Genomic DNA, 25963 nt, shown 5'->3' on the forward strand with positions numbered 1-25963 from the left:
GCGGAAGGCATGGAGGGCAACCATGGATGCCAGGGACAATGGAGGAGGAAGATGGGATATAGCAGAGGGTAGGGGATGGGGAATCAGGGATGGCAAGACAAAGGGCAAGGTATGTACGATGTAAGAATTGGAAAATTATTTGCTGAGAACATGTATGTTGATGTGCTTGATTGAACCAATGCACAGTGTATTTTGGATGGAAAATTCATTTGTGTGTTGTGATGGTGTACAGTGAATTAATAAAAAAAAATAGTTATGAAGATAAACAGGAAGAAGTTTTTCATGGTAAAATGAACATTTTTTTAAAGAATTATTTAACTTTATTCATTTTATTTATTTTTTAAAATTTGATAAGAGAGGGACAGAGCCAGAAAGAAAGAGAGAGAGAGAGAAAGTGAGAAGGCAAGCTCCCAGGTCCAGGACTCGAACTGCGGACGGCCATGTGGGAGTCTAGCGCCCTTAACCACCACACCACCTGCCGGCCTCAAAATGAACATTTTTTAAGATATGTGGATTGGCTAGAAATACTGTACAGTTATCTATACCCTTTCATGACAAAAGCTTAAGAATCTTGTGAAAAAGAATGAAGTTGGACCCTTTTACCAGATATAAAAATTAACTCAAAATGAATCAAAGGACTAAGTGTAAGACATGAAACTATAAATAGAAGAAGACATAGGGCAAAATCCAATGACATTAGTTTTGGTGATGATTTCTTGCATATGACACCAAAGATACAGTTAGCAAAGGAAAAAAACAGACATTAAAACATTTTGCATATCAGAAGATAGCCACGACTAAAAATAAAATCCACAGAATGGGATGAAGTATTTGCAAATTATGTATCTGATATGGGATTAAGAACCAGACTATTAGAGAACTGAAACTCAACAATAAAGACAATCTGATTCAAAAATGGGCAAAGGACTTGAATAGACATTTCTCATAGAAGATATACAAATGACTAATAAGTATATGAAAAGATGTTCAATATCACCAATCATTAGGAAAATGTAGGTCAAAACTATAATGAAATATCCATTACAATGGCTACTATTGAAAAAAAAAAGACACAAAAATCGTGTTGACAGGGCTCTGGAGTAATTGGAACCTTTGTACACTGTTGGTGTAAAATAGTACAGCTCCTGTGGAACAGTTTGGGAATTTCTCTCAGAATTAAGAATAGAATTACCAAATGATACAATAATTCCACTTTTGAGTATAACTCAAAAGAATTGAAGGCAAGATTTTGAAGAGCTGTTGTACATCATGTTTATAACAGCACTGGGCTCAATAGATAAGATGTGGAAGTAACCAGTGTCCATTGATGGGTGAATGGTTAAGCAAATGTGGCATATTCATATACTGATATTTTTTATAAAGCCTCAAAAAGGAGGGAAATTCTGATATATGATGTAATGTGGATGAACTTGAGGACATTATGCTGTGTAAAATAATCAGTCACAAAAAGACAGACTACAATTCTGTTTATGTGAAGTAGTCAGATTAATAGAAACAGAAAGTAAAATGGTGGTTGTCAGGGGTTTTGAGGGCAGGAAATGGAGTGTGATTATTTAGTGGGTATTGTTTCAGTTTTTTAAAATGAAATGGTAAACTTTACATGAGTAAATGAAAATAAAATTAGGTCCCTAACCATAACCCCAAAACTAAACTAACCCTAAACCTAACTCAAACCCTAGACCTAACCCTATCCCTAATATTACACCCTAACCCTAACCCAACATGAACCTAACCCTGACTCTAACTCAGACCCTAACACTGAACCTAACCCTAACCCTAATCTTACACACTAACCCTTACCCCAAACCTAACCTAACCCTAACTCAAACCCTAGACCTAACCCTAACCCTACACCCTAACTCTAACACCAACCCCAATCTAACCATGACTCTAACTCACACCCTAACATTGAACCAAAATCTAACCCTCATTGTAATCTTACACCCTAACCCTAACTCCAAACCTAAACTAAACCTAACTCTAATTCAAACTATAAACCTAACCCTAACCCTAATCCTACACCCACCCTAACCCTAACCCCAACCTTAACCTAACTCTGACTCTAACTCAAACCCTAACCCTAAACCTAAATCTAACACTAACCCTATTCTTACACCCTAATCCTAACCCCAAACCAAACCTAACCCTAACTCAAACACTAGACCTAACCCTAACCCTACGCCCTAACCCTAACCCCAACCCTAACCTAACCCTGACTCTAACTCAAACCCTAACACTAAACCTAAATCTAACCCTAACCTTAATCTTACACCCTAACCCTAATCCCAAACCAAATCTAACTATAACCCGCAGTTCGAGTCCCAGACCCAGTGGCTTAAAACTCACACCAGGCGCGTGTGCGTGCGTGCCCAAGATCCTGAGAGGAGAATGGAGGAGAAGGGATTGCGGCATGACCATTCCCCCGGGGGGTGATTTCTCGCTTTCTGTCTCTATGTCTCTCTCTGTCTGTCTGGCGAGCGCACGCACCCTATAGCGAAAAACCTCTCCAAAATAAAAAAGAGAGATGAATGGAGGAGAAGAGATTTTGGTGTGGTCATCCCTCTTGGGGATGTATGTGTGTGTATGTGTGTATGGGGGGGTGTGCTTTCTCACTTTCTATTTCTCTGAGTATACATACTCTATAGCAGAAAAAAGATAGTACTAAGAGTGTCAAAAAGGCAAACTACTACATGAGAAGGAAAAAAAAGTACATATACATATGTATACATATATATTATATATATATGTGTATATATATATAAAAGATACACATGCACACTGTGTATCTTATGTATATGTATACACATCATGTGTCTTACATATATGTAAGCATATGTATCCTATAGCAAAAACTTTTTAAAAAGGATAAAAGAAAAAAGGACAAAAATGTGAATAGGAACTTTATAAAAGAGGGTTTCTAAATAACCAGTAAACCTATGAAAAGCTGTTCTACACCTGTAGTCATCAGAGAAATGCAAATTAAAGTCATAATGCAGTACCAATATATACCCACTGGAATGGCTGAATTAGACAACTAGTACTGAGAGTCAGCAAGGCTGGAAGCAACTGTCTTCCTCCCACACAGGGGATGGAGGTTGGGAGTGTAATCTACAACCAATTTGGAAAACTGTGGCAGCTTGCCCACACCTGTGACTCAACAGTTCCTCTTCTAGGATATACGCCATAGGACAGCATGTGTACCCAGAAGCGTATTCAAGGATGTTCATAGCAGCTTACTTATAAATAGCCAAAAATTATAAACTACTCAAATATCTATTAATAATAGAAAGGTTAAGTCATTTTATAGCCCAATAGTGGAACACCTTAAAACAAAATGAGAAGGAACAAACTAATATATGTACCTACATGGATGAATCTCACAAATGTTAAGGGAAGACAGAAACAAACACGTAAGACTATTTATAGAAAATTCAGAAATAGGTAAAATGATTTCAGAGTATTCAAAGCCAGAATCATGGCTTTTAGGTAAATTACTTTTAGGTGAAGATCAGGCATTAGTGGTACCAGAAATAAACCATTTCTTGGCCTGGGTGATAGTTCATTAGTATGCTCGTTTCGTATAATTTTCAATGCTTTACATTTACGTCTTGTACACTTTTCTGTGTATATAATATGCCTTGATTTTTTCTTTTTTTTTGGAGACATTTTATTTTGCTATAGGGCGCGTGCACTTGCCTGACAGAGAGAGACAGAGAGACAGAAAGTGAGAAATCACCCCCCAGAGGGGATGGTCACACCGCAATCCCTTCTCCTCCATTCTCCTCTCGGGATCTTGGGCACGCACGCACACGCGCCCGGCGTGAGTTTTAAGCCACTGGGTCCGGGACGCGAACCGCAGTCGACTACGTGGGAGTCCAGCGACATAGCCATTACGCTAACTGCTGGTTCCCAATATGCCTTGATTTTAACAAGCTTATTTTTTAAAATTAGGGCAAAATAAAGATATTTTCAAGAGAAAAATACATGATATTCTTGGTAGTGCGGTAGTAATATGAGATTACTGTACAGACGTCAATAGCTTTCTCTAGGAATTAGCAACAGCAAGTGAGAGCAGTAAAAGCCATTTCCTGTATAGCTAACCATCGGTAGCTCCATTAGGCCTTGATATTGACTGTACAGCATCTCTGCTGTCGCTGCTGTGGTACCTATTGCGAGGACTTCCTTAGTTTGTATAAGCCAGTGTGAGGGGAATTTATCACTCACTAAGGCAAGCTTGTCAGTGGAACATAGAAGCAAATAGATAACCTGCGTCCCTTTTTCTTGCCTCTTACTGGCAGTCTTGATATGCATTTTGTAGTTTCTCATTTCCCTGAAGTCAACTGTTGGGCCAGCTGTTGCACCACTTTGGATTGGCTCTGTCTTTTCCTTTTTATGCTGCTCTGTCCTTACCTCCTGTTCCCTGGTAAAATATGGATGTACGAAAGCCCTCTTTTCAGACTGCTCAATACCCCATAACAAAGAATTACCTAATCCAAAATGTCAGTAGGGCTGAGGTGGCGAAATCTGGCATGTGAAGTCAAAGGCTTGCTTTAAGATTCTAGCTCTTCCGCATTAGGTCTCTACGACTTTGGGAAATAACCACCAATTCTTCACTTTTGTGTCAATAAAATGACAATGATAAATAGATACAGTCTTTAAGATAAGCTTTATAAACTAAATGCTGGGAACATAATTTAGTAAATAGCAGCTGTTGGTATTTCTTATTCAAATTTATAATGCTATTTTCTGACCCTTCTTTAAACATTTTCAGTATAAAACTCCTAAAAAAACAAGTTCTTAAATCCTTAAAAGTAATCACCAAAAGGGACAAAAGAATAAACAAAAATTCCTTTTACAGAACCTAGTATGAAGAAAACACTAACATGGGACCAGCAGTTAGCATAATGGCTATGTCGCTGGATTCCCACGTAGTTGACCGCAGTTTGAATCCCAGAGGCTTAAATTCATGCCAGGTGCGTGTGCATGCTTGCCCAAGATCCCGAGAGGAGAAAGGAGGAGAAGGGATTGCGGTGTGGCCATCTCCCATGGGGGGTGATTTCTCACTTTCTGTCTCTCTGTCTCTGTCTTTCTGGTGAGCACACGCATCCTATAGCAAAAATCTCTCCAAAAAAAGAAAGAAAAGGAAACACCATCAGAAGATTTAAACATAATATGTATTGAACATTTCATTTTTGTAATTTTTTAGCTTTGTTAAGATGATAATCTGTCATTGGTGATTCAGCATTACAACAGAAAGATTGTAAGTTGCCCAACATGTACTGTTCGAAATTCTGAGAGCAATAAAAATTATTAGGGGCAGAAAAATACATTCTAAAACGTTAGCAAAGCCAGGAGACATGGTATATATATCATTAAACACTAAAATATATTAAACAAAATTTAGTATTTAGTTTTTTCTTTTTTTAAGAGGTTTTTGCCTTAGGGCACATGTACTTGCTAGGGGGGTGGGGGAGTGACAGTGAGAGGGAAAGTGAGAAATCACCTCATCCCACATGTGGGATAGCCATACTACAACCCCTTCTCCTCCATTCTCTTCTGGGATCTTGGGTATGCACACAAACGTACACGGTGTGAGTTTTAGGCCTCCAGGTCCAGGACTTTAACCACTGCTGGCCCTGTGGGAGTCCAGCAACATAACCACTAAGCCATCTGCTGGCCCCAAGTAGTTTTTTAAAAAAAAACAGCAACATTTGTTATGTGTATATTGGTGGTAGGAGAGGTATCCTATGCATTTGGCCTTTACCTGCTAGATGCCCAGAAGCACACACCCTACTCCCCCAGTTGTGGCAACCCAATGTATTCTTAGACATACTAAATTTCCTTGAGGGGGGGGGCAAAAACATTGAGAACCAGAGATAGACCTAGATTTGAATTTCAGCTCCAGGGCCTATGTCTGTGTGAATTTGAACTAGTTGCCCAACTCTTAAACCTTTGTTTTCTTGGGGCTAGCTTTATGGCAGGTGGTTAAAGCAGCCCCATCTTATACATAGCTAACTACATGGTTTGAATCTTGGACTGGGGGCTTGAAAAACAAGCCAGTAGTGTGTATATTCCCGTCCCTGAAATCCTGACAGGATGGAGAAATGGAGGAGACAGAATTGTGGAATGATCATGCCCTATTAAGGTGCTTTCTTCATCTCTCTGTCTCTCCCTGACAAGTGCATGTACCCTCTGGCAAAAACAAAACAAAACAAATTAGTTTTCTTAAGTGGGATAATATGTATAGTGCGTAGTTCAGCATCTGACGCGTAATGTTCAGTAAATGATGACAATTATAATGCTAAGACCTGTTTTCTTTTGTGTATCTATGCCTCTCTGTCCACCAATGTAAAATGTTCCTTCATGTAATCTGTTTAAGATGTTGAGCAAGACATTGATTCTTTCCTGTGGGCAGTTAGATTTTGTTTCCTCCCCCAGCTACAGATTTGCTTTTCTTCCTCCTGTGTTCTTGTTCAAATTGGGCAGAATTGGACTTACATTATTTTACTTGAATCTTGTCTTGGTTTAGTATTGTGTACAGTGTTCACTGCATTTTCATAACCTCTTGAATTAGACTCAATATCTTCAACTAGTTCAGGATTTCAGGAATCAGACCTACACAAATTGGAAGGATAAGACTAAGGCTTTATTGTTGTCTCTCCCTTCCTTCCTTCCTTCCTTTCTCTTTGTTCTTTTTAACTGAGGCAGCAGCCTATCAAAAAAATTTATTTATTTATTGGACTGGCCTTATAGTGCAGAGATAGTGCTGTGCGTAGAAAGTTGCATCCTACATGGCTGACTGCAGTTCCAATTCAACCCCAGCAGCTTTCAAAACAAGCTGGATGTATGCACTTGCGTGCTTGAAATCCTGATAGGATGGAGAAATGGAGGAAAAGGATAGCAATGTTTTGTTCACATTTTATTGATTCACTAAAGAGCTTAATTAATTTAAAGACTTTCAATAGCAAGCACAGCTGATAATATATATATATATATTTATGAATGCATGTCTGACTTTAGACATAAACCTCAGTGAGTAAAGTGAACATAATATAAAGTAGCACCTCTCTGGGACTAAATAGCTTACTGCAGTCATTAAATAGGTATTAATAGGTATTTTTAATGCACATTTTAATTTCAAAAAAAGTTTTAGTTTTAGTAGATCAAAATCGAAAAATGTAAAGAAAAATTTGCTTAAAATTCAAAGCCAGGAAAAAGGTTAGGATTCAGTTCAAATAGTAGGTAGATGAACCTATCAGCAGTTCAAGAGAAGACAAAAATCCTTAAATATGGAAATCAAAGCATTGAAGAAAATCAGTAATTTTTAGTCTGAATTAAGAATCTTCTGTTTCACTAGTTCAGACTCTCTTCTATTGAATTTGCGGTGCTCCTGTGGTCCAATCTTTCCATTTAAACTCTGGAAGTCAACATTCAACTCTGGACTTGTCCTTACCATTAGGCTGGCCATTCTCTTGGTTGTTTCTTGTACTCTTATTTCTGTGTGTCTGACTTTAGTTTTCCTGGTATAGCACTTCCTTTAGCACTTCTTGGAGAGCTGATCTGATGTTGGTAAATTCTTTCAGGTTTTGTTTATCTGAGAATGTTTATGTCTTTATTCCCATATGAAAGACGATCTTGCTAGGTATAGTATTCTTGGTTGAAATTGTTTTTGACTTAGTACTTTAAATATATTTTCCCATTCTTTCCTTGCTTGCATTGTTTCCGATGAGAGGTCCAATGTTAGCCTTATGGGATATCCTTTGAAAGTAACTTGTTGCTTCTCTCTTGCCAATTTTAGTGTCTTATCTCTGTAGTTTGGTTCAATCTGACTGTGATGTGCCTTGAGGAAGATCTTCTTGGATTGATTCTATCTGGGGTCTTTTGTATTTCTTGGGTCTGGATATTTGAGTGCCTCTCTAGATTTGGAAAGTTTTCTTCCAGGATTTCATGGAATAGATTATCAATGCCCTTATTAGTTTCTTCACCTTCTGGGATACTAATGATCTGGATGTTAGAGCATTTAATGGTACCTAGTATTACTCACATGTTATTCTCATTTTTGGGGGTTATTTTCTTAGTATTTTTGGTGAATTTTCTAGTCAGAGCTTCTATCTTCTATATCTGAGATTCAATCTTCTGCGTGATCTAATCTGCTTTTCCTATTTTCAAGGGAAGTTTTGACTTCCGTATTACAGCCGTCATCTCTTAACATTCCCATTTGATTCTTTTTTATGATATGTATGTCCTCTTTCAGATCATGCGAGAACTTCCTCACCTCCTGGAACTCAGTGTCTTTTTTTCCCCTGCATCTTCTGGAGTTTGTTGTCTCTCTTCTCTTGCATCTCTGTTAGCTTTGTCACTATGAATATTTAAAATTCTTTATCTGACATTTTTCATGAGTTCCCTTGTATTCTTTGTGGAGGAAGGAAGAGGAGTTACTCTTTTCCATTAGAAGAGAGATATTTTCTTGGTTTCTCATATTTCTTGTACTTTTACGGTGGTTTCTGATCATCTGATAGATTATAAGTTTTTTCCTATTTTTCATAGTGAAATCTGAGCAGTCAGAGGATTGTAGAAGAAGGGACCTGAAGTCTGTAAAGAGTACCGTTTTTCTCCCTCTGCACAGCCGATTCAATAAAAACTGAGGATTAATCCGACCCTAAAAGTATTCAGTTATTTGGCTACTGAGCACCTAGACCTGTCTAGAAAAAATCAGTGTATGGAGACTGAGCAGAAAAGTGAGAAAGTTAAAAAGAAAAGGAAAAGTAATAGGAAAAAAAAAGAAGAGAAAAAAAAAGCAAGGCAAAATAATAAAAAGAGAAGAAAAAAATTTGTCAAAAAATGAAAACTGTGCAGTGCAAATGGGGCTGTTCAGAACTCAAATATAGATAGCTGCTGATTGGCTTATCTATGGGGCTGGAGGAAATGTAAGAATTAGAAAGATGAAAGAGCAGTAGAGAGCTATATTTAAAAATTAAAAATATGTAGAGAGAGATGGAAAGAGACAGAATAAGTAGGGTGCTCTAACCTAGCTCCTGGCTAGACTGAGGAACAGGAGGGTAAAGTCTGGACAGAGGGTCTTTAGTGGTTGAAATCCCTGAATGGGGCTGCTCAGAACTCCAAAGGATAGCAATGTGACCACACCCCATTGCAGAGGTGTTTTCTCTCTCTCTCATCTCTTTATGTGCCAAGTACATGTGCCCATTGTCAATAAAAAACAATTTATTTGTTGTTTAGCTTTACATTTTCATAAGACTGATTAAAAATATTAGTATACTAATTATACTAATTAACAGTTATATTTATAACTGCTTTGATAAGTTTTATTTAACTTTCATTAATACTTTAGAGGGTGAAAATGGTATAAAAGTACAAAGGGAACTCTTGATAATGTACCATAAGTTCATAGTAACACACTAAGTTAAGTACTGTGTTATATTGTTACCTCATTTATTCCTTATGGCAATGTCTGCAAAGTAAGTAGCATTAACCCTGTTTTAGAAGCAAGGAAATGATGGTTCATTTACCCAAGATCACCCGGGTTTGTTTGTTTGTTTGTTTGTTTAAGAGAGATTTGTGTACTTGCCAGAGAGACAGAAAGCAAGAAATCATCCCCAGAGGGATGGCCATGCTGCAATCCCTTCATCTCCAGAATTCTTAGCATGCACATACATGCACCCGGCATGAGTTTCAAGCCACTGGGTCCAGGGATTGAACCATAGTCAGCCATGTGGGAGTCCAGTGATGTAACTATTACACCATTTGCTAGACCCTTACCTAGGTTTTTATTTCAAATCTCATGCTAACTTCATAAAGCAATGCTACCTTCCCCAAATGAGCATATGCCTCCATCTTTTTTTTTTTGGAGAAGTTTTTGCTATAGGGCACATGCGCTATAGAGAGAGACAGAGAGTGAGAAATCACCCCCCCAGGGGGGATGGCCATGCCGCAATCCCTTCTCCTCCATTCTCCTCTTGGGATCTTGGGCACACACACACACACCCGGCGTGAGTTTAAACCACCGGGTATGGGACTCGAACCGCAGTCGACTACATGGGAGTCCAGTGCCATAGCCATTACGCTAACTGCTGGTTCCCATATGCCTCCATCTTAAATTTCTTTGTAGACCATCTATCTTGGCTTGTCCTTTGACATGGATAAGGGCATAGAGTGTGACAGTGGGAGTGTATAAGTCATTTTTTTCTATTGCCAGCAAGCCCTACCCCAGCTCCTCCTCTTCCCTGGTCCAGCTCAGTTCTGTGTAGCTAATGGGAATAAGAAGGCTTAGATTCAGCCCTTTTTTTTTGTTACATGAATAAACTGTATTTTCTGATTATACGTAATGTGCATTCTCTTAGCTTTTACGGTATAGTGCTCAAGAATGCAGAGCAGTTAAATCTTAGGCCATGAAGGGTATGTTTGACAAAAGCCAAGGGAATGCAGATTTACTTAAAAATCAAAAGGGCTCTATCTCTGATAACAAAAATAGTCTCAGAACTGCCATGTGATCTGTTTGTTCTGATAAATTTCAGAGTAAATGATGTTTTTAAGTCTAGGGTTGATTAAAACTCTGTTTCTGTAATTTGCATTTTTAGATGAGAGAAGAAAAATTACAAGAGGAAAAAACCTGTGAAGACCAAATCCACAAGCTGTTACCAGAAGATACAGAAGCAGGGAAAAGGAAAATGGATGAACAGAAAAAAAGAGATGAGCCATTAGTACTGAAAACAAATCTGGAACATGTAAGTAGATTAACTTTTTGATGGACATATGCCTCAAAAGTCAGCAATTAGAGGAACCAGCAGTTAGTGTAATGGCTATGTTGTGGGACTCCCACGTAGTCGATTGCGGTTCGTGTCCAGGACCCGGTGGCTTAAAACTCATACCGGGCGTGTGTGCGTGCATGCCCAAGATCCTGAGAGGAGAATGGAGGAGAAGGGATTGTGATGTGACCATCCCCCCTGGGGGGTGATTTCTCGCTTTCTGTCTCTATGTCTCTCTCTGTCTGTCTGGTGAGCACATGCACCCTATAGCAAAAAACTGCATCAAAAAAAAAAATCAGCAATTAGCCCAGGGCACTTGATCTGAAAGTCCAGTATTGGTGAACAATGTGAACAATGAGAACAGTTAACAATCACTGCTCATGGAGGTTAAGAGTAGTGAGGAACTTAGCATCCAGAGGAGTGCTGAAGAAACTAATTTCTGAATGGGACAGTGAGACCTATGGAAAGATTAAGAGAACAGTGAAGAAAAAGATAAGTGAGAAGGAAAACCTAGTATACTACACTACTTGTGATATGTTTTATATGTACATTGTGATTTTAACTTATGTATTGTTGTTATTTGACATTTAAGTGTTGTGCGTCTTACATTGTCTACAAGATTTCCTTAAAGCTTATATGAATGATCTTTAAAATTTCATAGAAAATGTGTATTATGATAAAACTATGCATGAATTTAATATTTTTAGCGCAAATAAACTCACACTTTAATTCCATTTTTCCAGACTTCTTGAAGTACCGTCATATTTTATTTGACTTTATTCCTTTCTTTTTACTTGCTAAAGGTTTATACAGTTACCCAAAACATAAATGTTTCTCATGTAACTAAAGAATCCATATCAGGCTGGCCCCATGGCCTGTTAGTTAAGGGAGCCAGATCCCACATGGCTGACTGCACAGTTAGAATCCTGGCCCTAGTGGCCTGAAAAACATGCCAAGCACCTGTGCATCATGCCCAAAATCCCAGGATGGAGAAATGGAAGAGAAGGGATTATGGAATAACCTTATCCCATGGGGAGGTACTGTCTTCCTCTCCCTCTTTGTTTGGCTCTCTCTGGTGAGCTCATGTGTCCTCTGGGAAATTAAAAAAAAAAAAAAAAAAAAAAAAAAAGAGAGAGAAAGAATCTATGTCACTATTTAGTGGTCTTCTAGTATTCTTGATGTGTGGTGGGGAGGAACAAAGCACCCCTGCAATGGGCATGGTCACATCACAGTCCCTTCTCATCCATTTCTCCATCCTGTCAGTTTTTGGGGCACACATGCATACATGCCCAGCATGTTTTTCAAGCATTTGGGGCCAGGATTTTAACTGCAGTAGGTCCTATGGGATCCAGCTCCCCGAATCATTAAGGGACAACTCACCTTTATTCTTTTTTTTATTTTTTCAGTTTGCTACAGGGCATGTGTGCTTGCCAGAGAGACAGAGAGAGAGAAAAAGTGAGAAAGCACCTGCTATGAGGACTCATCACACCACAATCCTTATCCGTTAGTTCTTCTTCCAGGATTTCATGCTTACACATACATGGGCCTAGCTTTTTCTTTCAGGCTACCAGGTCCAGGACTCGAACTGCACAGCGGGCCATGTGGGATCCAGTACCTACTACCTGGCCCATCTTTATTCTTTTTTTGTTTGTATTTATTTATTTTTTTCCTGAACAATACAGTTTATTTGCAAATACATTTTTCCTTTTTTTTTTCTCTTTTTTTTTTTTTTTTGCAGAGATTTTCACTGTAGGGCGCGTGCGCTCACCAGACAGACAGAGAGAGACATAGAGACAGAAAGCGAGAAATCACCCCCCAGGGGGGATGGTCACGCCGCAATCTCTTCTCCTCCATTCTCCTCTCGGGATCTTGGGCACGCACGCACACGCGCCCGGCGTGAGTTTTAAGCCACCGGGTCCAGGACATGAACCGCGGTCGACTACGTGGGAGTTCAGCGACATAGCCATTACGCTAACTGCTGGTTCCCTTCTTTTCTCTTTTTAATATTTATGTATTATTACTATTATTTATACATTAAATCACTATGCATCATTTAGATTGTGAAGAGACTTTACCCAGCTTGATATACACCTCAGTCCAGCCCAGTTGAGACCACCATATACATCCTCGTCAACAGATAATAAACCTTATCTGTGTCCCATAAGTGTCTTACCTCTCCATTTCCCCCCCAAATTTCCTACCTCTTCCCCTCTCACATTCTCTTTCCCCTTTGTCTCTAGTGTTCATTGCTATTTTTAATACTTTTATGTTCTCCAGTCTTTCAGTCTCTACGATAGAATGCAGGCAGCCAGTATATGTTGAGACATACAGTGTTTCTCTTTCATAGCCTGACTTGCTTCACTCAGCAACATTTCCTACCTTCTTTTTCTTTACCTTACTTTTCTGTTTTACTTCCCACCTTTATTCTTACAATGCCTTTCATAGCACAGTGCTAGATATAAAGTATGTCCTCAATGTTAGGTGCTTAGTCTAAACTTAATCTAATTAGACTTATAGTTGGGCCAGATCTTGCCTGAATTTTTTTCATTACTTCTTTACTAAGTGAATTGCTAAAAAAGATGGTAAGTTTTGTGTTTAATTTATATAGGAAAGCACTTTTGAAGAATCCACTAATTGCACTCATATTGATAACTAAAATTAAGTTTAATCTCCTTAGTAAGTCATATTGGATTGAGAATCTTCTAATGTTTATTGTATATCCTTAACATATTTTTTAAAAATTTTAGTTAATTTTATTTATTATTATTATTTTTCAGTTTGACCAGAGAGAAACAGAAAGAGAAGGAAAGTAAAAAAGCAACCAGCCAAGTCCAGGACTCAAACCATGGTCAGCCATATGGGAGTCCAGAGCCTTAACCACCATGTCACCTGCCACCCCTATACTTAACTACTTTTAGAGTCATATCTTTTAAAATATTTTGTGATTCAGTCTTATTAGTATGTCAGGTTATCTTTTGGATTTTTTTTTTTATTTTTGTCAAAGGGTGCATGAGTGTCAGAAAGAAGCTAGTGTGTGTGTGGGCGGGAGGCGGAGGTAAGTGTGTGAGGAAACATCTCCCTATGGAGAATAATCATGCTGTGATCCTTTCTCCCCCATTTACCCTTCCTTTCAAGATTTTTGTCATTCCCCTGGCCTGTTCCTTCAGCCACCAGGCCCAAGACTTGAGCCACCCCATTGATCATGTGGGATCCAGCCACTTTAACCACCACACCATTTTCTGACCCAGTCAGGTTATCTCTCTAATTAACTGGAATTAATAAAGCTTTATTATTTATTTGGGAACAAAGCAGAGTGCTGGTCCTGGGCACTGGATCCCACATGGTCAGCTGTGTGGTTTGAGTTTCAGCATGGTGCCTTGAAAAGTATGCCAGACATATATGTGTTCCAAATCTTGATAGGGTGGAGAAATGCAAGAGAAGGGATTGGGACATGACCATGTCCCTCTGGGGGGGGTGAGGTGTGCTTTCATCTTGTCCTTCGCCATCTGTCTCTGATGCATACATGTACCATCGGTCCATTAAAAAAAAAAAAAAAATCTCTGTACCAGAAGTTTACCTCTTAGGTCCTAGCATTGTAGCCAGCTATCTGACTTTGGTCATGTTATTTAGATTCTCTGTGCTTCTGGTTTAATTTTTGCAAAGACATTTTTCTCAAACTTCAAAAATGGAAATTTTGTTTTCTAGGGTCAGGAGTATTTGCTGATTACCACATGCATGAGGGACTTCTAATTCCAGTTATAATAATAATAATTGCTATTATTTAATTGGTATTAAAATAACCACTTGTATTTTGCACTTAGGGTTTCAGCCTTCTAAAAGATTGAGTTTAATAAGCATGAAGTGCTATGTACTCTTAATTACAGTACACTAGGAACCACAAAAAGCAAAAGATTGCTACTAGAGAGGATGCAGGTTAGCTAGGAAAGCAAGAATAAGATAGGTCTCCTGCATGTTATATATCTTGTGACCAATAGCCCAGCTATGGTCTGTAGTCTCCAAAGACTGCACCTGTGCCCCTTCACCCTAACAAGACTACTCTAGAGCCCCCAGACAAAATATCCCAGAAGGACCTTTCTCTATAGATAGAGTGATTACTCATCCCTTCCATATTACCTATGTCTCTTCCCCTGGAAGAACCTGCTGTTCCTGGTCTTGGTAGATCCAGGTTTCCTCCAGGAACTGATCTCTAATGTTAATTAATGTCAATCTAGGAGATTGCTCTAATTAATTTTTTTTTTTTTGCCATTACCTAGTCTTTGAAATAGAAATCAGTTTTATCTGCCTTATTTTAATCTTAAAAGACACCAGACAGTACAAATTCTCAGATTCATTTGTTGGTAATAACCAGTTTTATAAAATTTTCTATGCAAAAGCATATTATAAAATTTGACCTATGAACATTTCAAATTTTGGATTTTTGCCTTTTTTGTTTTTTCTTGATGACTTTTCAATCACTTGAATTTTATTTTAAATATGTTTTAAGAGTTTTTAGTGTTGAGAAAATTATTTCATTTAGCTTGGTTTTAAAATGAGCCTCAAAAGAATCTCAAGTGGTCTTAGTGAAAAGGAAGCTAAAGTATTTTGAAAAAAAAAAAAAAATATATATATATATAGGCAGTATGACTACATCTGGACTGATCATTTCACTCTCCTGCTCCCTAAATCTCAGGGAAATGACTTCACTCCAGCATTCAAGTCCTTCTGTAGTGTGATTCTAGCTTAGCTTTCCATCCCTTTTTTTGGAGAGGTTTTTGCTATAGGGTACGTGTGCTCACCAGAAAGATAGAAAGAGACAGAGAGAAAGAAAGCGAGAAATCACCCCCCACGGGGACCGGGCACATTGCAATCCCTTCTCCTCCATTCTCCTTTCGGGATCTTTGGCACCCACGCACATGCGCCTGGTGAGAGTTTAAGCCACCAGGTCCAGGACTCAAACTACAGTCGACTACATGGGAATCCAGTGACGTAGCCATTATGCCAACTGCTGGTCCCTCTTTCCATCTTTGATTACACTCCAGAAACTCTTGGGAGAAGGGCTGTTTGTATTCCCTCATATATACTAGCACCCTTCTCAGGGTCTTCGCTCTTGTGTTCTCATCTCATTGAAATGCCACCAAACTTAACATTTGAAAAGCTCTTCTGAGCCAGCCTGTTGGTTGAGAAAACTGGATCTCATGTGGCTGACCACATGGTTCGAATTCCTGCCCTAGCAGCTTGAAAGACTTGGCTGGTACATGTACATTGTGCCCCAAATCCTGACAGAGACATGGAAGAGAAGGGGTTGAAGCATAAGCACGTCCCATTGAGGGGTACTTTTCCCCTTTCTTTCTCCCTCTGGTCAGTGCATGTGCCCTCTGACAATTTTTTCTTTTTCTTTTTTTTTAAAGAAAAGAAAAAAGAAAGGGTATTCCATTGATTCCATGATTAGTTCAAAAACTGTCACCTTGGGACCAGCAGTTGGTGTAATGGCTATGTTGCTGAACTCCCATGTAGTCAACCACGGTTCAAGTCCTGTACCCAGTGGCTTAAACTCACGCCGGGTACATGTGTGTGTGTGCCAAGATCCCGAGAGGAAAATGGAGGAAAAGGGATTGGTGTGGCCATCCCCCTGTGGGGTGATTTCTTGCTTTCTGTCTCTCTGTCTCTGTCTCTCTGGTGAGCACACACACCCTATAGCAAAACAAACAAACAAACAAACAAACTCTCAAAAAAAACCAAAAAACTGTCACCTTCATAGAACATATACTTTTTTAAAAAATTAATTAATTAATTAATATTATTCCATACATTCAATTGCTATACATCATTTAGATTGTAAAGAGACTTTACCAAGCATGATGTACACCTCAGTCCAGCCCAGTTGAGAATACTATACACTTCCTTGTCAGCAGATAATAAACCATATCTGTGTCCCACAAGTGTCTTGTTTATCCACTCCCTTATCCACTTTGTAACTTCTGCAGAACAGATTTCATTCTCCCTTACATTATGTTTTTTTTGGTTTGTTTTAATTTGCTGCAGGGTGTGTGTGCTTATCAGAGAGAGAGAGAGACAGAGAGAGAAAGCACCCCACCAGGAGAGAGAAAGCACCCCTTCCCCACGGGGTATGACCATGCCACAATCTCTTTTCCAACTTCTCTTGGGATTTACGGCATGCAAGCACTCAGCAGGCCGGGTCTGGGACTTGAGGTGCCTAGTCAGCTATACAGGATCCAGCTGCCTTTACTACACCAGCAGCTGGCCCCATTTTGGTTTTCACATGTTTGTGTTCCTCTAGTAGATTGTAAGTTTGCTGGCTTTATAGGAAATGTATCTTACTTATTTAAATATCTATACTGTTTTCATATCATAAGTGTTTGATACATGTTTGTGAAAGTCAATTTAAATTCAGAGAAGAAAGAGCTTATTCTATAAGCAGAGAGTATCATTGTTGTTATTTTTTTGAGAACAGAAATAAAATGAGCACAATGTCTAACTTATACTTCGTTATGGTACGGTTAATCCAATAATAATGTGGATTGTTGGAAAACTGTGGCATAGCAGTTATCATTATACTAAAGACTGTAAAACAAAGAGTAAAAAATTATTTGTCATCTCATAAGGTAGAAACAACACCTATAAACATTTTGGTAAATAGCCTTCCAGAGAGAGAGAGAGACTCCCAGTGGGGCGTGGTCCTGCCACAATCCTTTCTCCATTTCCCCAACCTTGTCAGGATTTGGGGTTTACACATGTGTACAACAAGTTTTTCAAGCCTCCAGACCAACCCCAAATCAGGGCCCGCCCCAAATTATTGCTTTATGGGATTGATATGGAGGCCAACAGGTGGTGTAGTGAAGGCACTGGAATTCTATGTGGCTGACTGAGTGGACCTGACAGCTTGCTTTCTCACTTTCCCTCCCTGTCTATCTCTGGTGAGCACTTGTGCCCTATAGCAAATTTAATAATAACAATAATAAATCATAATATTAAATAAATAACTTTTAAAAATGAGATTGATATGAACATTAAATGAAATAAAATAGTTTGACGTGTTAGGGTATCCAGAACGTCTATACAGATATTATTATGACATAAAAATAAAGGAAAGAAAAGAATCATTGAGGGCATTGAGGTTGCTAGATGAGTTGTTGGTGAGGCATGGGAAGGAGAACTAGAGTCTGATTTTGGATATATTAAGTTTCAGTTGCATTTAAGATTGAGATCTCTAGGAGACAGATTAGAACTGGGAGAGAAGTGATATTGAGCTATTGCTATTTGAAACTGTAGCTAGTGTAGATGTTCCCATTTGTGAACCCTAAATGGACAATGTTGTATCCCTTGTCTCTCTGCCAGTATCCTGCACGTCTCTCAGATTCAGAGAATGAAGAACCTTCTCGAGGCCAGATCACACAGACGCATCGCTCGGCATTTGTTTCCAAGAACAATTCCTACTCCTTAGCTTTCCTGGCAGGGTAAGAGACTGATAATGTAATTCAGTCAGGGTCCCTTCATTTTGGGTTATGAGATAAAGGGGGCTGCCGGGAGCAAAGGTGTTTGTTGTAATTCTTTGAGGTGGCAATAGAAGGGGAGAAAAATGGTGGGAACTTGACTTCAAATATGGATCAGGGATAAAAAGCTGACCTGAATTTGTAAGAAGAACACTTGCTTACCCACTTACTGGGTACTGATTACATCAACCAAGCCGAAATGGCTATGACACAGAGGCCACTAAATAAATGTCAAATGAGTAAATAAATATCGGGAAGAGGCCTCCTTGGAGGAGCTGCCATTTCCTAGAAAAAGGGAGCCATTTAAGAGGGAGAGAGATTTGGTAAATTTTACTCTCAGAAATTACAAGGAAAATCAGACCAATCGAAAAGAACATATACAGAAGGAATTCAGAAATAGAAATCATGGGACCAGCAGTTAGTGTAATGGCTATGTCACTGAACTCCCGTGTAGCTGACCACGGTTTGAGTCCCTGACCTGGTGGCTTAAACTCACGCTGGAAGCACACGCACCCAAGATCCCGAGAAGAGAATGGAGGAGAAGGGATTGTGGCATGGCCACCCCCTCTTGGGGGTGATTTCTCGCTTTCTATCTCTCTGTCTGTCTCTGTCTTTCTGGCGAGTGCATGCGCCCTATAGCGAAAACCTCAAAAAAAAAAATAAATAAAAAAGAAAGAAAGAAAAGTAGAAATCACATCAGAGATCACAATAGTAATAAGCATTTTACAAAATGCTTCAACTTTGGTAGCTTCTTTCTGTCCTATTTATGAGTGACTGACAGTAAAAGCCTTAAAACATAAAGGGCCCCGGGGCCAGCAGGTGGCATGATGGTTAAGACACTGGATCTCACATGGCCAGGTATGTGGTTTGAGTCCCAAAGTCGTCAGCTTAAAAAAACACAGGGCACATGTGTGTATATGGCCAAAATCTCAAAAAGATTTTGGGATTCCTCTCTCTCTGTGTATATCTCTCTTGAGTGAGCGCACACAACCTGTGATTAAAAAACAAAAGGATAAATGAAACATAAAGTGTCCAGGTGTGTGTGTATAGTGCAGCAAGAGAGAACAGCACTACATAAGCAGAGGTGGAAAGGAGAGGCTGCACCTACAGACAAGGGTGAGCGAGGCCAGCTTTACACAGAAGACAGTGAACTGGGGGAAAGGTATGTTTGCATCTCTACATGAAAACTGAGCATGTCCTGTAGCAGCTAGTCACAAAATATCTGTTAAATGAGAGAATGAATAATGACTTCTTTCCTTCATTTCTGCTTCCCTTCTTTCCTTCCCCCCTCTATCTAGCCCTTCATTACCCCTCTAGCATCTAGTATCCATCCAGTCCCTCCCTCCTTTCCTCCCCAGGGCCTATAAAGACGAATGGCTTGAGAGATTCTTGGCAAGCATCTTCAGAAATTTTCAGTTTGCCCATGTAAACCCTCAAAGATATATTTTAGGTCTATGATACTGAAAAGAAAATCAGCTCTGGCTTCACTTCCTACCACATGATTTTAAAGTCCAGAGTAAGAGTCCATGTAATCAGGACCCAGGAAGTGGGTAAGCTAGTGTCCTTTCTGTTTATGATGATGGAACTTGCATTGTACAAGCTTGCAATACAGATGCCCACTAATGATTGAAAAAAAATAATAAGTACTTGGCAAAGATTATCAGCTCCTGATTGTGTGTATGGATGGATTTTCCCCATTTATAAAAGGCATATCTTAATGATTATGAGAGATCAACTGAAAAGGTAAACAGATGAAATCATTCATTCTACTCAAGTCACAATAAATGTTTCCTAAAACCAATAAACATTGCTTTATGAAATCTGTGTCTAATTAATTAACATCACATAATTTGAAAAAACTTAGAAAAAAAGAAATATATATTAAAATCCAAATATAAAACCAAGGAAAAATTGTTCCAGATAGAGTAGATGTTGAATAGGTGAATTACTTACCACTAGTTTTAATCTCTACTCTTGGACCCTTGCGATTTATTCTTTTAAAGGGTGTAGCTTAATATGTCATTACTTAGAAATGCTAACAAGGGGGGACCAGCAGGTCATGGTAGTTAAGGCGCTGGATTTCCATATGAACGACCATGGCTCAAGTCCTAGACCTGGTGGCTTGCTTTCTCACTTTCCATCTCTCTCTCTCTGGTAAATTAAAATAATAATAAAACTAAATAAGTCATTCTTTTTCAAAAAAGAAAGAAATGCTAACAAGGAACTTAGGAAATTCTGTATTGTGGACAAGATTTCAAAACCTAAGTGGAATGTACTTCTGATTATGTGCAGCTCTGAAATATCTCTTATGTATGTATCTTTTTCCTGCTCTTACCTCTTTCATGTCTCTACCTTATATCACTGAGTCACAATGGGAGTAATTAAGAGGAAAATCTTTACTTAAAATTTTAGTGTTGGGATCAGCAGATGGTGTAATAGTTATGTCACTGGATTTCCATGTAGTCAACCACAGTTTGAGTCCTGGACTCGGCAGCTTAAAACTCATGCCAGGTGCGTGTATGTGCATGCCCAGAATCCCAAGAGGAGAACTGAGGAGAAGCAATTGTCATGTAGTCATCTCCTTGGGGGGTCATTTCTCACTTTTTGTCTCTCCATCTCTCTCTGTCTCTCCAGCGAGCATAGGCACCCTCTTAAAAAAAAAAAAAATCTCTCTTAAAAAAGAGAAAGGATTTTAGTGTTAAGAAATAGAGGCAATAAGTATTACACATTTCTGGGTTGCGGGGCTGCATAGTTATTAAAACAACTGGATTTAGTTTAGGTATGGTTATCTTGTTAGGAAATAGTTTACTGATGACATGGAAACCCTAGGTTGGTATTCTGCTCCACTTTGTTGCTAATAACAAAAAATACTTGCATCTGAATAAGAGAATAGGGGTTTATTATTTAACTCACAGTCTGGAGGTCCTAGGTTCAGAGGCAACATCCATCGAGGTCTTGCTGAACCCCAAGGCATCACATCATAAGGGCAAGAGCAGGTGAATATGTCCATCCTTCTCTGTTTGTCTCATTTCCTCTCCCGGTAAACCCACCAGAAGTCAGTCATGGGGGCCTTACCCTAATGACTTCAATCCTCATCTCTTCCTAGAGGCCTCACTTTTCAGCGCCATAGTCAGAATAGCTTTTTATCTTTTTTAAAAAAAATCTATTTATTTGTTATTATTCAGTTTGACCAGAGAGACAGAGAGAGAGTGAAAAGGCAAGCCACCAGGTCCAGGACTTGAACTGTGGTCAGTCATGTGGGGGTCCAGCACCTTAACCACCATATTACATGCTGGCCCCATTTTTTTTTATATATACCTTTTTAATCCTATAACAATCAAATATCACCACATGAATTTTTTGGAGGACATATAAATCATAGCAGTTGGGAAATCAATTATGGTAATACTATGAATTGCATCTCTTACCATATACCTCTTCCTTAGATTGAAAAAAAAAATCTAAGTTTCAGTTCTGAAGTTTATTTAAGAAAACGTAAAGAATTGTTCATGCTAACAGTGAGATGTAGCATTTCAATATATTTAAAAAGAATTAACATGGTGACGGTTGCACAAGTATATACTTATAAACTGTTAAAATTATTAAGATGTTAAGATTTTATGCTATATAGATTTTACCATAGTAGAAAAAATGTAGCATTGTTCATAGTTTTTGGGTGTCTCAAATAGTTTTGTTTGTTTTTTTAACCTGTTAAACAATAACAAAAGAGTAGGTTTTTGCTACAAGTTCTTTTCCTAAAGAGAATTCAACTATATTTGAATCAAATTCATCTGCTATTTGTGTTTCTTCCCTACTTTTAAACTTTATTTTCTTAAGTGTAGAGCATGGAGGTAAGGTGAATAGCTGTGACTGATGGCTATTTGGGAATGAATGCATCAATACATTTATTTGACTGTGAGTCATGCAAGCAGGTAGTCTATTTTAATTTGAAAAATTTGAAGTAAAAGAGGACTTTTCAGGCCAGCCCATAGCCTGGTGGTTAAGGCGTCTGGATCCCACATAGCCAGCTGTGTGGCTAGAGCCCCAACCATGCAGCTTGGAAAACATGCCAGGCGCATGTGCATGAGTGTCCAGAATCATGAAAGGAGGAAGAGATGGAGGAAAAGGGATTGTGACGTGATTATCCTCCATTGGGAGGTGCTTTCTCATTTTCTGTCTCTCCTCTATGGGTAGCACATATGCCTCTGGTAATTTTTTTTAAAGGACTTTATGGCCATAATAATGAAATTCTGTATTCCTTTGACAATTAGCCTCTTCCAAGACAGATACAGTAGTAGTTAACCTAAGGTCATTTTAAAGTCAATCCTCAAATATGTGTTAATTGAAAAAATTAATTTGAACTGTAAGAGGGATATATAATTAGGAAGTTAAACTTTATCCTTTTTGTTAATTTTTTAAAAAAAGAATTATTTTATTTAACTTTATTTATTTATTTTAATTTGACCATAGAGGGACAGAGCAAGAGAGAGAGCATGAGAGAGAGAGAAAGTGAGAAAGCAAGCCACCAGATCTGGGACTCGAACCACAGTTGGCCATGTGAGAGTCCAGCACCCTTAACCACTATGATCCCAGGAAGTTAAACTTTGTCTTAAATGTCTAAAAACTGGTTTAGTTGATTAACTTTTTTTAAGTTACTAGAGGATACATGCACATGCCAGAGTCAGAGAGAAGGGAAGTGAGAAAGCACTCCCCTATGGGGAATAGTCACACCACTCCCTTCTCGTTCATCTCTCCCTGCATTCAAGATTTTGGGCATGTATGCACACATATCTGGTATGATTTGTTAAGCTGCTGGGTCCAGTACTTGAACCATGTAGCCAGTCATGTGGGATCCAGCCACCTTAATTACCCTGTTACTGGCTGACTTGTTAATTAACTTTTTAAAAAAGTTTTTACAGTAGGGTGTGTGTGCTCACCAGGGAGAGACCAAGAGACAGAGAGACAGAAAGAGAAGGAAAGTGAGAATTCACCTCCACCCCTTGGAGGAGATGGGCATGCTGCAATCCCTTCTCCACTCTGCTCTTGGGATTTGGGGCAAACAGGCACAGGTGCCTGGTATGAATCTCACGCTGCCAGATCTGGGACTCAAACCACAAAGCTGGCCATGTGGAATTCAGTGCCTTAACCTCTATGCTAGCTTAAGCTATGTAATCACTGCTTCTTATAGCATTTGTAGTGCTATAATGTGGACTTCAGTGACTGCATGCTCCTCTGGGCCAAGATTACTTTTTGGTCAATCTGTCTCTAATGCTTTGCACAGAGTTGGTGCTCAGTAAAGTCTGCTGACCTAAAGAATGACAGTTTCATCCACACTAAAAGACTTAGGGTTGTCAGAAACTTCTTTAGGCATCCTTATTGTGCACTTGGTCACTGCAAGTGTGAGTTTCCTTCCTGGCCTTTTCTTTCACCAAAATAGAGTTTAGAGAGCATGTGAAGACGTTCTTTCCAATTACAGGTAGTTGTCATTTGTGTATCTGATAATGGGCATGAAACCAATGGCTTTCTATTTGACTTTATTGCTTCCGACAAAATAGATTCCTAGCCTTTATTTTTTTTTAATTATTTTAAGCTAATTCTTAATTATGGATCCAGCCTCACCTTAAGTACCTCTAAAGGCAAGGAACTCAGTACCTCCTGAGGTAGCTATCAGTGAACTGCATTGACTACTGAAAGTTACAAAGGTCTTTCTTATGTTGATTAGAAAATCTGTTTCTCATTGTTGTTTCTCAGTAGACCAAACAAGTCATATATTTAAAATAACATACTATCTTTTTCAGCACTATATCCCTTTCTCCTGAATCAGAGTAGCCATTATTCACACAGAATTTTAATCTGCCATCCTGTTTACTTCTGGGTAGCTTATAATTCACTGATAGTTTATGTGTGTGTGTGTGTGTGTGTGTGTGTGTGTGTGTGTTTAAGATTTCTGCATTAGTTATGATATACTGAACAGCTCTAGTAAGTAACAGATCTTAATGGCTGAACATATGGGAAGATTTTTCAATTTGCCAGAGGGCACCTGTGAGAGAGAAAGAAAGGGAGAGAGAACCAACCCCTTTGGGATTTTGGGCATGCATGTACATGTGGTAGTATATTCTCAAGCTGCCGGGTCTGGGACACGAACCATATAATCAGCCAAGTGGGATCCAGCTATTTTAACCACCACACGACCAGCAGGCCCAGTTTGCCTGATTTATAGGAATGCAACTGGATTTCAATATTTTCTAAGTAAAATACCAATCATGTTGACTTCTAAGCAGACACCTTTATAGGGTGATGTTGAAATTTTCTACCTATTTCAAATTGGATCCCCCAGTGGACAGTACAGCTCTTGCATTATTCATTTGGGTTAAACTGTTCAACTTCCTTGGTAAAGTACAAACATGTAATGCAGGTTGGTCACTTTATCTTGTTAATGCCATGTGGCTATGAAACATAGGATGATAGGGGCTTTAGTGGGAGGAATAATAAGGAAATGCTAGAATAGAAAGCTTTCGTGAGAAGTAAATCAGGCTTTCACTAGAGATGTAGGGAGAGAAGAGATACCCTGAGGATCATCTTACCTCCTTTACAAATTTTATCTGAGCTAATTCTGGCATAGTAAAAACTGAGAAGTGAATCTTTTGCTAATAAAAAACAAAAAACAAACAAACAAAACCAAGCAGATGTGGTGCATTTTATTCCAAAGCTAAGTAGAATCATTTGAGAAAATAATTTGTGTCTAGGTGTGTGTCTACTTTGCCTTATGGCAAATTCTTATTAATCCTTCAAAATATTCAAGGTACACAAAGACTTTTCCAGCCCTGCCCTTATTCCATCTCAGGTTATTAAGACCTCTCTTTTATGCCATTTTTGTCTCATGCATACTTTTTTGTTATTCTTTCACTATATTGTATTGACTTATTTATGTGTCTGCACTACTGGATTCTGATTCCTTGAAGACCTAGCCTGTATCTCATTCTTCTCTGTATTCCCAGTGCCTGGATAGTGCCTATCAGTGTCTGACATTTAGTAAGTATATGATCAATGCTTGGTGAACAGATATTTATTAGGCAAGAGTTGGGAAACAAAGGTGAGTAAGAAATTAATTAAGCAACCCTACTCATAGTCTGTGGGATAGGTGAAGTCATCTGTACATTATTCCAATAAAGTAAGATTCACATATGATGCTGGGACAACTAGACATCACATGCAAAGAATGAAGTTGTACCCTAGCCTCACCCCATATACAAAATCGAACTCAGATGAATCAAAGACCTAAATGTAAGAACCAAAAGCTAAAACTCTTGGAAGAAAACACCTGGGGAGTTGAGCTGTACAGTAACTGTTCTCTTATAGCACTTGTCATGTTATAATGTAGTGGACTTTGGTATATGGTCCAGGTATGGTGGAGTTTGGTTTGGGTTGTAAAGTCATAATGTAACACATAAGACAAAAACCATGTGTTCTTGAATCTCTGAAAAGCTCAAATGTAATAAGCAATAATAATTATATTGAATTTTGACTCCCTACATACAGATCTAGTGTAATGCTGTACATTTTTGTAAGTCAGTATTTGTTTCATGGCTGATTTAGATGGCTTGAGGAGAAGTTTGAGCTAATGGAAGGAAAGTGTGTGTGTGTGTGTGTGTGTGTGTGTGTGTGTGT

At 38.7% G+C, this 25963-nt stretch overlaps 1 protein-coding gene across 1 annotated transcript in view; it reads left to right on the forward strand.

Moving 5' to 3' along the window:
* The window catches only part of RNF169 (ring finger protein 169), a 55865-nt gene that overhangs the window by 25866 nt on the left and 4036 nt on the right, over positions 1 to 25963 (forward strand). Inside the window, exons 3-4 of the mRNA XM_027774530.1 lie at positions 10617 to 10763; positions 18141 to 18259. Coding sequence (XP_027630331.1) covers positions 10617 to 10763; positions 18141 to 18259 — 266 coding nt within the window. The remainder of the gene's footprint in view (positions 1 to 10616; positions 10764 to 18140; positions 18260 to 25963) is intronic.

The sequence above is a fragment of the Tupaia chinensis genome, unplaced genomic scaffold (genome assembly GCF_000334495.1).
Source record: "Tupaia chinensis unplaced genomic scaffold, TupChi_1.0 Scaffold000047_1, whole genome shotgun sequence".
Taxonomy (NCBI): domain Eukaryota; kingdom Metazoa; phylum Chordata; class Mammalia; order Scandentia; family Tupaiidae; genus Tupaia; species Tupaia belangeri.